The following is a 16,821-nucleotide window of genomic DNA, read 5'->3' on the forward strand; positions in this document are numbered from 1 at the left end:
TCCCAGGATATAAAGGTCAGTTTTGATGTCACAGATCTATTTGCCAATGCTCCAACCTCAGAAACCCTTCACATCGCCAGACAACAACTGCTGAATAACAACTCTACACCACACAGAGCAGATATGAAAATAGATGCCATAATGGAACTAACAACCATTTGTCTTCAGTCAATCTATTTCCAATACAACAAGGGATTCTACAAACGAACAGATGGTTCAGCCATGGGATCACTGCTCTCTCCAACCCTAGCAGACATTTTCTTGGAAGACTTTGAAAAAAAGAGCCCTTTCATCCACACCCATAAAACCAAGTTTCTACAAACATTATGTCGACAACACCTTTGTTAATTGGCCCCATGGTCATGAAGACTTACTAGTCTTCTTAGAAAATCTAAATTCCATAGACAAAAGAATCCAGTTCACTATGAAAATAGAGGAACAAAACAGTCTATCATTCCTTGGCATACTCATCAGCAAACAAGCAAGACAAATAACCACAACTGTATACAGAAAACCCATCCTCATGGACAGATACCTACACTTCCAGTCCTATCATCCAACCTTGATAAAACGTGGTATAATCCAATGCTTAAACAAGAACAGAAAACATTTGTGATAAGACATCCATCGAAGCAGAACACCAAAAGATTGTAGAGAGTTTTAAACAGAATGGTTACACCTCCCCCTTCATCAAAAACTTCTTGAAGAAGACTATGAGAAAAAGAAAAGATCAGAAAGTCACCATCACTACCACCATTTACCTACCATACCTGCAACATTTCAGTGAAAAACTCAAATGCATAGCCAAGAAATTCAACATAGAAGTCCAATGGAAATCCTACAATACCTTAAGGTCCATTCTGGTAAAAAAACAAACAGCAACCTACCAAAAATAATCTCGAAAAGATCATCTATGAAATTCCATGTTCCTGCAATGATACATACATTGGAGAAACGGGAAAAAAACTTGCAACAAGAATAAAAGAATATAAAGATAGTACAAGACTCATGAAAACACAAAATTCACGCATTGCAGGGTACACCATATTAACTGGACACAATAAACTGGGAAAAAGCTAGAATCATTGACATAATCAAATTTTGGAAGACAAGAAAAATCAAAAAATCATTTTATATTAACACCATTAAACCTTCATTAACAGAGATTCCAGATTAGAGATGCGTATCCTGTGGCTTTCATGGATTGAATCTACAGGAAATCTCTCCTCCAATTAGAAACAGTGATTATCCAACCAATCATAACATGCTCTCCTCAATCCACCAGGACACTATGAAAGAATGACAACACCTACACACACACTGACTTGAAGAGGAAAGGCTGAAGACTTTCAAAACGTTCTCTACACTTGTGTCTCCACAACAAGCAGTTGCTGTCCATTCTACAAAGTTTCATAATAAATACTTCACTTAAACAATCTATCAAAGAATTGACTTTTCATTATTATTTTCTAATAAATCAAGTTTTTCAACTTCACTAATTGATGTTACTACTTATTAAAATTTTCAACTAATCAAAATGAAGAATTCTATTTTTTTATTATTTCAACTGTTCATGTAATTAAAAAAATTATTGTTTGTTTACTTTTAAGCACAAAGATACACAATGGGCCATCTGTGCTTTGGCCACTGTAAGATTTGGATTTATAGCATTAAAAAATTTTTTTGTCATTTCAAATTAGAACAATCAATTAAGAAATTCCACTAATTGTGCAGTTTCAATTTTAAATAAATGCTTTATCACTTAAAAATTACCTGACATTTGCAATCAGTTGTCCATCTTTGTTTTAGCAGGTTCAAAATGATGTGCTTAGTGATATATCCCATAGTGACATGATGTTGTCTTCTGCAGTCTGCCTTATAACCAACTTCTGAGGAAACAGTAAAGGCAATTCAGAACCATTCCAAACCATGTGATAATTTCCCTACTCAGTTAAAAACAAATGTGTATCTATTGATTCATGGTTGTCAAAAGGCTTCATAGTACTAAGTACCAGTATAAGTAGTTAAAATTTACTGAGAAAAATAAAAACTGAAACATTTTGTATCTACCAAGACATAGGAACAGCACTCTAAATGTGAAATTTGGAGACATTTTATATATAAGAGAAATAATTTTGATATAAAATCTGTTACCAGTGCAATATTTAGCCCTAACAAAACTAAATGTTTACTTTCAGATATTATGTGAAGCTTAAAAAACCCTGTAAAAATAGCAGTTTTAGAATGTACACAAGTTATAAAGATAGACTTTTTACTTATTATGCATTTTCTCATTTATGACATTTTTAGTAACAGAACTTTAGATCCCAATGTAAGGCTTGAGAATAAATGGTTTTAAGATATTGGAAGTCTAGTTTGAGATGGCTTGTTTGTTTCCATGTTATACTTTTTTTTCATGAATAACTGATCCTTACCATAACAAGTTATTAACTCATCTGTAACAATCATAACATATTGTTGCTTTTTGAGTTATAAAACCCTTTATAAATGGTGTTTATTTGAAATCCCAGAAATATGCAGTAAGAGATAGCTTTCCATAGGTTGCAAACTCAAGGATATTTACATGAGAATCAAGATGGCAGAGTAGGGATTCATAGCCATAAGGAAGATTTATCACAGATCTATAAAATAATAATTACAAAAAAGACACCCTACTTGTGTGATGTATTAATTAATTCTAGCCTACAGTTCCAGATCAAATAGTTTACTTTAAACTCATAGATTACTTACTTATGGATCTTGTTTCATATAACTGGTAGTGGAGAACATAGCTTTCTGAAGCTCTGTAGGCCAACCATAGTTAACTAGAGCTGTGGTAATCTAATTTGGTCTGATATAGCTCTATGTTTCATTGTTCTAAACCATTTCTCTTTGGTACTGAATGATGCCCAATCTACAAAAGTTATAAAGACAAACTTATTTTAAAGTGTATTTTCTCTTTTATGATAAAGAACCTATGACATACATCATTACTGTCAGTGGAATCAAACAACACTATTGGTCTTGTAATGTTTGAAAGGTGATGTTTAATTTATTTAAGTCTTCATTGGCAAGAATGAAAATAAAACAACAGTTCTTAAAATCACTGTAGAATATTTTCTCAGCTACAAATTGTGGCAAGTTTTACTTTTTGACAAGTTCAGAAATACATTAAAAATCTTAATTTTACATCATTTATTTATTCAAATCATTTTCTCTTGTATAGTAAGCTCATTTGATATTTCTATCTGGAAAATGTTTATTGTCAAAGTGTTAAATAAAGACTGTTAGTACTCTTGGTGGTGTATTTATATTTTTAGTGACTTAGACAAATTTTATTGAAGAAACTATTTTAATAGACATTTATGTCTCTTTTTATATATCTACGTGTATGTGACTGAAAAAGAGAGATTATAGTCAAGGTATTACAAAATACTTAATAACTAACTATTGATTTGCTTAAATAGTGCTTTCAATAATGGAGACGGATTCACATCTCCCCAGAAGATTGTTATCAACAAGCATGAATTGACAAATTGGAGTCGAGTGTTACAAACAATTGGAGAAGCTGTCCAGCCACAGTCTAGAGTTGCTAAAAGGTAATATTTGGTTATATGTAAACCACATGGTTTCTTTTACTTACAGTAAAATTTTAAGTCGTATGAAGCTGTTGAGAATGATTTGCTTTCTGAAAGTACAATAACAAGTGTTCTGAAACAAAATTTAGTTTATAAATTATAAACACAGACTGAAATTATTAGCTTATATTTATAACTAAACAACTATCTTTATTTGTCTTTAACCTGAAAATTTATTTTGATTGTTGTGTAAAAAATAACCATGAAACAAATGGTAAAAACAGATAAAAATAAGTGTATTTAAATCTGAAATTAGTTGTTTAATTATAAATAATGTAGTGACCCTTCATTATATATAAACATGGAATAATCAGGTTTGATAACCAAATAAACTGGATTTTTTTGTGTTTTTAGTTTAGAAATACAATAAAGACAAATGCAGTAACCAATTTCAAAAATGACTTAAAAGCTGTGCAGTATGATTTCTGTCTTACTGTACATTTCTTGTAAATGGCAACACACTAAATTGGTTATTTATTAAAAATGCTGACAAAAGGAATCATTCAACATAGACAGTAAATGATAAAAAAAAACCTTCAGAAATGCTACTTGCCTCACCAGAAATGATGGATGTTATCTCACAACACTATAAAAAAAAAAGATTTTGTGCATGTGACAAACCCTGAAAAAATACACAACCATATATGTATAGGCCATAACCGCCACCAATAGGAAGGCAATACCACAAGATCATTCTTTCTGTGGTATTTCTTGGCTTCAAAAATGTTTTTTTTTAATAATACAGACCTATTTATGGTTCTACATGTTTTGAAATGTTTATATGTTCTACTATAATTACTGTATACTGAATCCAAAAATATCAATTTTTTTACTATACAACAAATTTTCCACAAAATATCTCATGTACTTTTTTACATAAATGAATTATTTTCATTGAAATTGGTTCACATTCTTGTTGTGCTTAAAATACTGATGCTAATGGTCGTTAAAACCAGATGCTCCAGATGCAATACATAAAAGAAAGACTGCAACACATAATTTTGAGACTAAATGATGTAAATTTCACACAAAAGATCAGGCTGACTGAGAATGAATATTCCTTTGACATTAGTTTTCTTCCCTTTTCTTCAGTCTATCTGTATTTTTGTTAACAAATGTAAAAGCAAAAAAGTGTTCATTGTGATAAACAAAATAATGATTTGATCTAAGAAAGCTCTTTTCCCAATTGGTAAAAAAAATAAATATTATTTTAAAAATATGCATAGCTGAATTATTGAAAATCCATTATTAAAACCAAAACAACTTTTATGAAATTTAACTTTGCAAGCCTATGTAATTACAGAAGGTTTATATTATTATTTACAGTTTCAGTTTATTATTCAGATTTATGATATATCTTCTTGTTATTTTTTTTCATTTTGAGAGCAAAAGATACAAAATTTTAAACCTTTTAGATATTAGACTTTAAATTGAGTTATTACCTTTCCTATAATTAAATTGGTTTATTCTCTTAACACATTTTTGTGTTAAATCATGTGTTTCAGTGTTTGTGATGGTTTGTTTCACAGGAATTACTCAACATTTTCATCATTATGCTAATTACCAGGACTTTGTACAACAACATATCAGATCTACTTTAAAACATTGGTAAATAGTACATTTTTTTTATTGGCCTTCCTATGAGTTCATGTATTCACACTTCTTACATCTCCCTAGGTCCTCACACTCTGTGACAGTAGTCATCATCTACTGTGTTAATGAAAGTTGGAAGTACTCTGATGGTTAGTTATGCTGTTACCATATTGCATCAGGTAGTTGGTTTCATTCTAATCTCAGATTCAGGATTCTCAACATCCTGCTTTGTGTTTTAGTAATTTTTATGTAGCTGTTCCCAGCATCTGTTTGCTTCAGATACTTTCTTTTCTTATGAAGAAAGTATAACCTCATCTTTCTCCTTTGCTGCTTTGATTAAACACTTATGATTTTCTTTTTCCAGTAGTTATCTGCAGAATTTTGGGTTACCTTGTGTAAGCCTCCATCTTCTCAGACTACCTAATCAAACCCCAACTGCATTATCCTCCTAGACACCAAGAATTTTTGTGTGATGTATGGTCATGATTCTCTTTTCCTTAAACTTTAATCCTGTGACTCTCTTTTTCTCAGTTTGGTGATCTCTTTCTTTGTCTTTATTTTGCCTTCATTCTGCTCATCTTCATCTTGCATTTGCTCACTTTGTCAATATTTCTCTTTCTTTTGGAAACTTTAGATTGTTATCCCAACAGCTTTACTGAGGACAATTTAGTTTCTTAGTTACTCTTAGAGTGGAAACTCTAAACAATGAAGATCAGCAGCAGTCATCTTGGCTCTTTTGTAGTTTTCTTCTTTACTTGATCTTGAGTTCCAAACAGGTTTCTCATCCTAAAGAGCCTTATAATGTCACTTCTTACTACTTTCTAACAGTCCTATCTTGAAGGGCTTACTGTCATAAACAAGACTGTGACTTGTTTCTGGACTTCCTTTGTAGAAGAATTTGAGGTCACACAGATACTTTGTCATCGATTTTCTTGTCATTGTATACACAACTTCCTCTTTCTACCCCCTCAGATTCCTTGTATCTTCATTGCTTGATGGAAACTATCTTATTTCCTATTTAGGAACAACAACATATTTTTTATTACCCCCTTTTTTTTTCATTCTCAAGAAGATTAAAGATTGGCAACCTATCATAGGTCTATCATACTTAAACTACCTTCTTGTCATTTCTTGGTTCCAGATGGATGGTTTTCTCAATCTGAGGTACATGTTTCCTTTCAGGTGATGTTTGGGATGTATTCCTTTATGTTCTGATTTGTCCAGTACATCCACAATGAGCAGAATGTTCAGTTTTGTACCCTTCCATTTCAATTGGTCTCAGCCATGTATGTTTTCAGTCAGGTATAGAGAGCATTGGTATGAAGGGTGCATTTGTTGAACCTACGTTTCCACTACTGTCTAGATAACCAACTCCTTCCTGCCCCATTCGATTAAGCATCCTTAACTGCAGCCTCCCTTTTCTTATCCTTAAATGTAGATTGAGTGGGTTTCATCAATTTGTGTTTTTATAATGATGTATTTATCTTTTATACCTGTTTTAAGTTCATACCCTCTTTCCATCACTTAAGTTACTTGCAAATGATCAATAAAATGCCAACATCATCCAAAGACATCACATATTTCAATATGCCTAAAACTAAAAAAAGTATGAAAAATAATTTAGAATTACTCAGTAAAAAATTAACATGGGTTATTCTTTTACATAATAAAAATTTAACAACATGCTGCTAAAAACTTAGTGTTTGAAACACTATAGTTCATTGTTTTGCTGCACCTGAAGGCAAGGACATTCAAGAATAAAGACCAGAAAGAACAAGTTCAACGTTTAATTTTTTGAAATCATTTACAAAAATAAATATGGAAATACATTATGTGCATGTAATCAGAGCCTGCAATAAAGCTATTCAAAAGTGCTTATAGTAAAGAATAGGTGAAGCAAAAGACAAAAAGAGTAATATGTCAGGTATGAACATGCTCAAGTGTTTAAAGCTTACAGTGAACAGTGTGCTATGGACTAATTAAATAAAATTGAGAGTTTTGAAAAATCTGGAAAAATTTTATCTGGTGACATTACCATGGAAAGTTTATGCAAGTATTTAAAAATTAGTAAAACATGGTAATGGATAATAGTGTGAGAAGGCTCTTCTGCTTCAGAATTATGTGGGAAATATTTTTAAACTTTATAGTGTTATAATGATATACTGTTATACGACACAATACCCAATGGATGATACTTAAATAACCCTGTCTTGGAATTTTAGCAGTACAATGACCTGAAACATACCACCCTAATGAATAGATGTGTGATTGTAAACTTTTATTATATTTAATTGTATCGTGGATCCAAGGATTCAAGTTTTATGTCACTTAGCTGCAAAAATTCACTCTATGCCTTTGGGTCATGGGTCTACCATGGGCATCATATTCAAATTCCATTATTTGGTTAGAGAAGAGTAAACCCCTGAGTTGGTAGTGTTTGTTTTTGCCTAATTGATTTCTCTCTAATTTATGAGTTAAAAATTAAGGATGCTTATGTGCTGATAGCCATTGAACCTTGTGTAGATTTGCATGGAAATTCTAAATAATATGTTAAGAAAATATTTCTCTAAACTTTAAGTGCTTTTAAGGACTTGAAATTCTTAACTCTTTGTTTTTTCATTATAATTATATGCTTTAACTTGCCTTTAAAAACAGAAGAATATTCTGTATCATTGAAACATTAGCTTATAAATATATTTGTATATATTATATTTATACACATACATACATCTATACATACATACTTTTCCTTCTGTAAATATGATAAGAGCATAAAGCTAAGTGTTTCAAGTAATTTTGACACAAATTCAGTTACATTATGCTAGCATGTCTACACATGCACACACAGAAGTTTGATTACTTATTACAGTGATTTTGAGCATGCAAGTCAGCAAGTCATGACATCCACAGCTGATACAAAATTTTTGTGGAATGGAATAGATTAGAACTACATTTTAATATTTCATAGGTAGTGTGATGCCACCAGAAACGTACCACAGCACTTTCCAGTGCAAAATATTCATATGTTCAAATCATAAAGATGAGTTTAAATCAGTGATTTAGAATTAAGATGAAGGTATCCCTTGAACTTAATGGCATAAGAAAACAAAACTGTTCAAAAATAGACCTACAAATCATAACCTAGCCATGGAGAAGGTGAGACCTGATGACCACAAAGGTCAGTGGAAAGAGGCATTCATGTACCCCAGGCAGTAGTACACAGCATAATCAAGAAGGATCTTCAATGGAAGTGTGACACATGTCACTTTCATGAGATACCTTTTTAACCATTGCATATCTCAAGCAGCTAGAGAATGAAATGAATGCATAATCTAATCTGTATGTAGACAACTATCACAATTTGTAATGCCCCAAAATACAATATATTGTATCTCTGTATACACAAACATTCATTCATTTATTTATGTGTGTGTAAATATACATGTGACTATTAATCTTCCCACTCCAGGTTACATACAATTGATGGAAAACCTGTAAATGGACCAGAAGACCTAGTTAGTGGCAGAAAGTATGTGGTTGTTGGTAACTCTGAAACCTTTAAAAAAGTTAATTATGGGATGAGCAAAGGAAATGTGACATCTAAAAAACTTTCAGTGTGAGCATAACTTTTATTCACTTATAACTTTTATGTGTAACTGTAGATTCACTCTATATTAATATTATTTAAAATCAGACAAAAAGACAAATACTAACTTCATTCCATTTTATGTATCATAAAGAGTAGAAAAATATTCTTAATTTAAACTTGATACATTTTCATTAAAGATACTAACTTGTGGGAAATTTTTGAAGTTATATACCTTCCATTCCATACAGGTACAATTTATTGAAAATTTGTTAAACATATCTTATTAATTGTATGTTTTGTATTTGTGCCTCTGATGTCCTTTTTTTTCTTATTTCTCTCTCTTCAAGAGGAAACCTATTGTTTTAAAGATGTACCACCTCCAGTAATATTAACCAAACACTATCATTATTGATATTCATTGATATATATCTTTTTGTCTTGATATGTAAACACTGTATCACTTTTTAATAACGTTTTAGATTTTTCAGATCTTGAAACCTTTATCTGTGACAGTTGAAAAACAGCTATATTTTACTTTTCATAACTAGAAAACAAAATATCTTTAGTCAAATATTTTGCAAAACTTTCATGCAGGTGTTCTACTTTTCTTTAGTTGAAGTCCTCTGAAATAAGATTAAAAAGTTGTAAGTTTGTAGTGATCCTCTGGACAAAGGTCTGTAACTATAGTGGTCACTCAGTAAACCTTTGTACTTGCTGGACTTTGTGTCATCACTACTCTAATTGTATGTGATACTTATATGAGTTAGAATAAGTTGAGGGTTTCATGATGATGAGAAACCCACTTAAAGTTAAAATCAATTTAAAGACTCCTGGTATGAGTATTAAAACTTTAATAAAATAAAGAACAATGCCTCCTGTAGTCTTGTACTCATTCACACTCTTGTCCCAAAGACATGCCCAGTAAAGGTCAGTTGCAAACTCTTATTGTTAACCTGATAATGACTTTAGAAGGTTGAAAAGTTATTCTGTACTTTATTTTAATTAAAGTTTTAATACCCATACAACCATCTTTTAGAATACAAGTTGAGGGTTTATCTCTCTTGAACGTATTATGGTGATGGTCATTAATGGAAACAATTACGAAACAGTTGGAAGTCACTGGTGAAGCCTGTAATTAAAGATATTCAGCTTTCAACTAGAATTGTTATTTGAATAATGGTGAAGATAAAAGTTGTGAAAACTATGTGGTCAGTTAGAGTCACAGTCATTGTAACCTGTCTGAGAGTGAATACACGATTTCTTGAGTATATGTGGTCTCTAGTTTAGTGGTATGTTAATAATCTAAACTCGAGAGAGTCATGGACTGTAAGTATTACTCACTGAGTTTGTAAGGTTTTTGGAGGAGAAAATAGCCAATTAGGTCAGACAATGATCATACATCATCACATAGATACAGATAGCAAATGCATCTGATAAAATAACTACTACACAGTCTTCCTTGAAGCATCACAGATGTTGCCAACATAGAAATCTAACAGAGGTTGAAGAATAGGATAACACAAACATTGTACTGTTGGGTCAATCTATGCATTTGTTAATAATATTAAGAATGCAGTGGGGCTAATGTGGTAATACATGTCAATGCCTTTCCTTTTTTTTTGCCAGATAGACAAATCTCTAGAGCATTCATGGTTTCAGCATGCTATATTTGGCTTCCATCTATTGACAGGTCAAGGTAGATGATAATATGCCTACGGTCATACAAGTTCCACATTATACCATTTTGTTTATATAATGCACCTGCCACTTTCTGGAGATTAATGAAATTTACTTGGAGAACTGCAATGAAGAATTGTGTTAATAAAGTCTAAAATAGTTGGATTTGGTTGAACATCTAAAGTTATAACAGAGAACTTAATAACTGTATTCCAGTGAATAAATGAATTAGACTTGAATTGAAACCAAGAAATTGTGTGTTTATATGCACAGGACTGGAGATTTTATATCAAACAGTAACCAAGGATCTAATATTTGCTGTCTCTGCAAAGACTGTAGCAATTAAAAACTGGTCTCATTCTCAGACCATATGAGAAGTATTCTCCATTAATCTTATGATAATACAGACTAGCAGAAATTGGTATTTGTCACTTTTCAACCTGTTGAACAGTTCCATGATTCTCACAGTACATCATGTAATAGCAACTTTATTACAACACAGTTTGGATGGCTGAATAGTTGACGGGTGAGTATGCCTGCACAACTTATATGAAGATTGCTCCTGAATGCTGATAATGGGTGATAAACAAATGACTTCCAATAGTTTTCCAATAAAAAGATCCTATTATATTTATTCTTATTGCACACTACAGTACAAGGCAAGTAAAGAAAGGTCTGTAAAATGTTATACTTAATCTCATTGTGATGTCATGTAACACAAGCTACAGAATGAAAACATTTATCAATAAATTATACATATTTGAAACTTTAGGTTACAACCTTCTCCAGCCAAAGGATTAAAAACAGGAACAAATAAAACTACAAAGGCAAAACCCAAAACTGGCAGTCAACAGTCAACTAAAAATACAAATGAAGATGTACTTTCCACAGAAGAATACGAGTCAATCTCTAAATCAAGTACTGCCGATTCTGAGAATCTCTTTCATGCCAAAGGTTTTGGCAGTACATCAGCTGGACCTGCCAGAGAGGTAGATCTTGATCAAGGTAACAGTTAATGTTAGATGTTTTAGTTTTATTAATTTTTGAAACTCAGTAACATAATATGCCTATAAACAAAATGTTATATATTTAAATACTAAAATATATTCTCAAAGTAAATACTAAATTTAACAGCTTTTCTGTAAAGTAATTAGCAAATGATCATTTTTATATATTTGTTTTTTTACAAAATATTCCACATGATCCACAAATGTGTTATACTTTGTACGTACATTTGCAACTTATTTCACTCTAATTTTAAATACTTCAAGAGATCATTAGGCTGTATTAGTTAAATAAGTTTATGTTAACTTAAAAGTATATACAAAATATAGTAAACTAAGTTATGCATCTATATATGTAAAGCTGATTACAAGGCCTCAAACTGAAGAGTTTGTAAGATCTTCATTAGGTAAATATATGTTCAAAAATGTCTTTACAAACTTTGTCAGACTTAGGTGGAGTATATAGAGCTAAACAACATAGCCCACTAACAGAAGGAGCAACAGAAATTAATGAAACTCCTGAAACTGCTGTGGATTTACCAGTTGAACAGCTAGAGGCTGAAGAAGTTTTGGTATGTTTTAATTCAAATTATCCAATAAAAGTCTGTACTAAAGATATTACCTTATGCACAACTAACATGAAATTTCCTGCACATTCCAAAAATGTTGAATAAATTCCTACCTTTATGTACATCAACATTTAATGCTCTATCTCATGATATAATCGTCATAATGCTATATCTTTTCACTGACAGGAGAGCAATGTAATTTTCATGTGCAGTAATCCCTGTGAGTACTAGTATATGATTCTAGCTCACTTTTTCCTCAGGATTGCATATGTTCAGATGTGATTTTTACTGTATCTTTCGAGTTTCTAGTGACTTTGATCAACTGCGTTCATCATTGCAATTTTGTTCCATCCACCTTATTGCAAGCTTTTTCCCTGTAGCCACCACTATATTTCTTTATTCTATTAATATTATACATATACATAAGTCACTCATTGATTGCCAATTTATCATGAATTCTCAAACCCATGTTGCCAAGATTTTATCATTCAGTAATCTTTTACACCTGTATCAACACTGACTGGAGGTACATTATCCATTCTTAATGTTTCCACTATAACTCATCAGGTGATTGGTTCCCCTTCTGTTTATTTCTTCTCATCAAATTCAGGTCCTTCATCATTCTGTTTTCATTGCATTCCATGGAACCTGCCTCGACTGTGAATGAGTTTGTCTAGCTCTTGCCACCTCCAGCCTTCACTTTCCTCACAAGGAACAGTTACCTATGCCTTCTTTGTTTGTTACCCTTATAAGTTAGGTATGTGACACTCTGTCTCTTTCACCAGAAAGTAAGGATGACTTTCAGATTTTTTTTAGTTCATAAGTTTCACTCTTCTGACTTACTCTTTCCCCTCATCCCTCCCTGGACATTTGTGCCCATTTTGATGTCAATCAACATTTTTCTCTTCTTCCCCTCATGTTCAAGACTCTTTCTGTGGCTTGTGATCATGATCCTTCTACATTTCTGGAACTCAAGTCTCTTTCAACTTCAGACATTCCTCTTTCTCCTTCATTGCCCCTTTTTTTACAAGCAACCTAGTCACATTTGTCTGACCTTTATCCATCTCATTCACTTTATCTCCACCCTCTATCTCCTTATCAAGGACTGTGACCTCCTAAGTTTTATATTAGGGCACCTATTTTTATTTATTTTCCACCTTGGCTTCTCATTCTTCTTCTGCTGTCTCTTTTGACTTAATTTCTCTTTTTTGGAGATACTTTATTTAACTTCTTTTCTCACAGACCAAGTCCTTGGTATCTTGGGCTGAGGCTTCTTCCCAGAAGTCTTCCATTGTTTCTCTGGTTTCCCAACTCACTATATAATGGGTACCTCAGTTAGCTGCTTTGTCTCAGGAGTCATGTTAGGCTAACCCCTCACCTGTTCTTCATCCAGTCACTTCTGATTGCTGCTCCCCTCCTACATCAGGAGGGAATAGCTATCAATGGTGAACCATCTTTGGAATTAATTCTTAGCTCTGAGCCTGTTAGCACCTAATCTCTTGTTTTCAACACCCAAAGGTTGTGCAAGTTCCTTCTGATTGTCAACCTTTTCAATTTCATACTTCTCTTTCTGAAAGAGTCTACATTTGTTCACCAAAAGCTATCTCGACCTTAATTTTAAAACATTTTTTTAAATTTTCAACAGTACACCAGTGCTGTATACCCAGTCATTTTGTACCATTGCAGCAAAATGTGCTGACCATGTGATTACCCTCCACCAATTATACTGTACCATCTGTACTAGCTCCCTCTAAAATTTCAGTCCAATCCTCATTATCTCAATAGATCCTTCAGTGTGAATTCCTGTATGTGATGAGGGGACCTCCCAGGGAAGGTTCTGTCCTTTCAGTTTATCCCCTCTGGGATCTAAACATCCACCTACATGTTTGCCGTGCATGGTGACCTGTGAAGGGGAGGAGAGGATCCTGTTGGTTGAGGGGTCCAACCCTAACACATCACTTTGGCCTTGAATTCTTGTAGATGGGCATCCTTGGGGTAGCTACCCTAGGTCAGTTGGCTGGTCCATTTGGACTATGGTCAACCAAGTACCAGTGTTGGATGATCTCAACAGGCATTTGGGTACAGTGCTCACAAAACCCTGGTATTGCTGCAGTGTCCTTGTTTGGCATTATAGTGCATCCTATTGTAGTGCTCCATGGTGACTGGGGTCAGTTGGCACCAAAAAAATCATTTTCTTATTAACGATCTTCCAAATAAAAACTTAAACAAAATAGTGAAAAAAACAGTCCATAGGTAAACAGCTACATTTTGAAAATTCTGAGCAGCAATCTTCAACATCTGTAACACCTGTACCTCATTTTCTTATACTACATTCTCTTTCAGACAATCATTTAGGGCAAATGTCTCCCTTTTTCAATCAGAAGGACTTGCTGGCTCTCCAAAGCCAGTCAAGAAGCTTTGCTCTGGTGACATATTGGTGGAAACATCACATCTCAACACAGTGAACTCCTCTTACATTCAAAGCTGATTGGGGATATACCTATTGAGGTTATGCCTCATGCTATTTTGAATTCATCACGAGGAGTGATTGTTGAGAGGGATTTGAAGAACATCACCAAGTCAGAGATTCTCACTGGTTTCTCCACCCAAGGAGTTTCTGCAGTGAGGCGTATATCCACTCTCAAAGATGGAATTATGGTGCCAACCAATGTCCTCATTCTGACATTTACAACACCACGTCCACCTGCCACTATCAAGGCAGATTATCTTAAATGCATGGTACAGCCATACATTCTAAACCTTCTCAGATGTTTCCTGTGTCAACAGTTCCATTACTTGAAGCCATTATGTTGTGGTCCCTGATGTGTGCTTGTTGTGGTGGCAAGGACCACGATGCCTGTAAGTGTAAAACAGACCTCACTGTGTCAGTTGCAATGGTTCTCACTCATTCCACTTTTGTTCTTGCCCTAAATGGTTGGAAGAAAAAGAGAAGCAGGATTTGAAGACAATTCAAAACATTACTTACCCTGAGGCTCAAAAGCTACTCACCACCACTTCATCTCGGACATATGCTGCTGCACTTTGTTCCACTACCACAGTGGGAGTGCAGACAGATCTCTCTGTACCCCCAAAATAAACGTTCTCAAACCAAATGAAAAGTCTTTTGACCTCCATGGTTAAAAAAAGTTAATGAAGTAACGTCAACACCCACTGTCCCTAACATTCATTCCGGCATCAGTCAGACCTGATGATGTACACTACAAAATGCTGCACCATCTATCTCCCTTTTCTTGCTGTTCTGATTGTTTTCAACTGGATCTGGCAGGAAAATGTTTTTCCTGATGCCTGACACCAGGCAATTGTCCTATCTTTCTCTAAGCCTGGGAAGGATTCCTTCAAACTACCATCCAATTGCTTTGATGAGCTGTCTCTGTATGACCTCAGAGAGGATGGCTAATGCTCATCTTGTTTGGTTCTTCCAATCAAATAACCTCTGACAACAGCTCTCCAACACGAACTACCTAATTCAACTTGAAATGTCAATCAAAGAAGCCTTTCTCAAATGACAACATCTTGTATCAATATTCTTTGGCATTGAGAAGGCTTATGATACAACATGGAGGTATGGAATTTTGAGAGACCACCATTTATTTAAGTTACGTGGCCATTTGCCCATTTCTATTAACAATTTTTCAAGGACAGGCAATTCCAAGTTCATGTGGGTTCGACACTTTCCCATTCTTTTCTCCAGGAACTTGGAATCCCTCAGGGCTGTGTTTAGAGTGTCACACTTTTCAGTATAAAGATTAACGCTGTCACTGAACAACTCCCTCTTACTGTTGCAAACAGATTCTGTGTTGGCGATTTTCAGATTTCATGTCAGTCATCGAACATTAAGTATGTTGATCAGCAACTACAGACTGCCCTCAATTGTTTACTGAAGTGGATCACAGCAAATGGTTTTAACTTCTCTCTCTCTAAAACCATTTGCATGCACTTTTGCTGCCAACAGGGTATTCACCCTGATCCTGAACTCCATATCGGTGAAGTTGTGTTGCCTATGGTCCCTGAGACAAAGTTCTTGGAGCTTATCTTTGACCATAAGCTGATCTTTATGCCATACATCAAGCAGCTACAGGTCAAATGTACAAGAACACTGAACATCCTCCATGTTCTCTCTTCCATCACTTGGGAAGCAGATCGATGTTCTATGTTAAAGATATATTGTGCTCTTATTTGATCAAAACTAAACAATGGACCACTGGTCTATGGCTCTGCCAGAACCTCAGCTTTGAAGATGCTGGACCCCATTCATCCTCAGGGACTTCGGCTCTGCACCAGGGCTTTCTGCACTTCCCCAGCTCAGAGCTTATGCTCAGAGTCTCATGAACTTCCTCTACACCTCCACCATTTGCAACTGTCTTTACTGTATGCTTCAAAACTTCAATTCTTACCACAGGTTGTGTTTTCCTTCCTTGTTGTGCTATGCTTTTTCAGAACATGATTTGCCATTGCTTCTTTTGACATTTATATCCAGGCACAGTTGGATGAATTGGGTCTGTCATTGGATAATATTGCTGTAACCACTGGTCAGCCCATCCCACCATTGCTTATTATAGTCCCCAAATGTGGCCCTTCTTTAAGTAATCTGAAAAAAGCATATACTGTCTGTTATTTGCTAAACATCTTTCAAACCATCCTTCCATTCCTATTTATACAGATAGTTCAAAATCAGGTGACTCTGTGGGCTCTACCATGGTTTGTTGTGGTTCAGTGATTGCCCTCTATAA

The 16,821-nt window shown here is 34.0% G+C and overlaps 1 protein-coding gene across 1 annotated transcript in view; it reads left to right on the forward strand.

Annotated features, from left to right (window-relative positions):
- Window positions 1–16,821, forward strand: part of LOC143234100 (doublecortin domain-containing protein 2C-like) — a 45,997-nt gene that overhangs the window by 14,387 nt on the left and 14,789 nt on the right. The window contains exons 4-7 of the mRNA XM_076471163.1: window positions 3,468–3,599; window positions 8,701–8,847; window positions 11,270–11,502; window positions 11,949–12,073. Of these exons, the coding sequence (XP_076327278.1) occupies window positions 3,468–3,599; window positions 8,701–8,847; window positions 11,270–11,502; window positions 11,949–12,073 (637 nt within the window). The remainder of the gene's footprint in view (window positions 1–3,467; window positions 3,600–8,700; window positions 8,848–11,269; window positions 11,503–11,948; window positions 12,074–16,821) is intronic.

The sequence above is a fragment of the Tachypleus tridentatus genome, chromosome 12 (assembly GCF_004210375.1).
Source record: "Tachypleus tridentatus isolate NWPU-2018 chromosome 12, ASM421037v1, whole genome shotgun sequence".
NCBI classification, from domain to species: domain Eukaryota; kingdom Metazoa; phylum Arthropoda; class Merostomata; order Xiphosura; family Limulidae; genus Tachypleus; species Tachypleus tridentatus.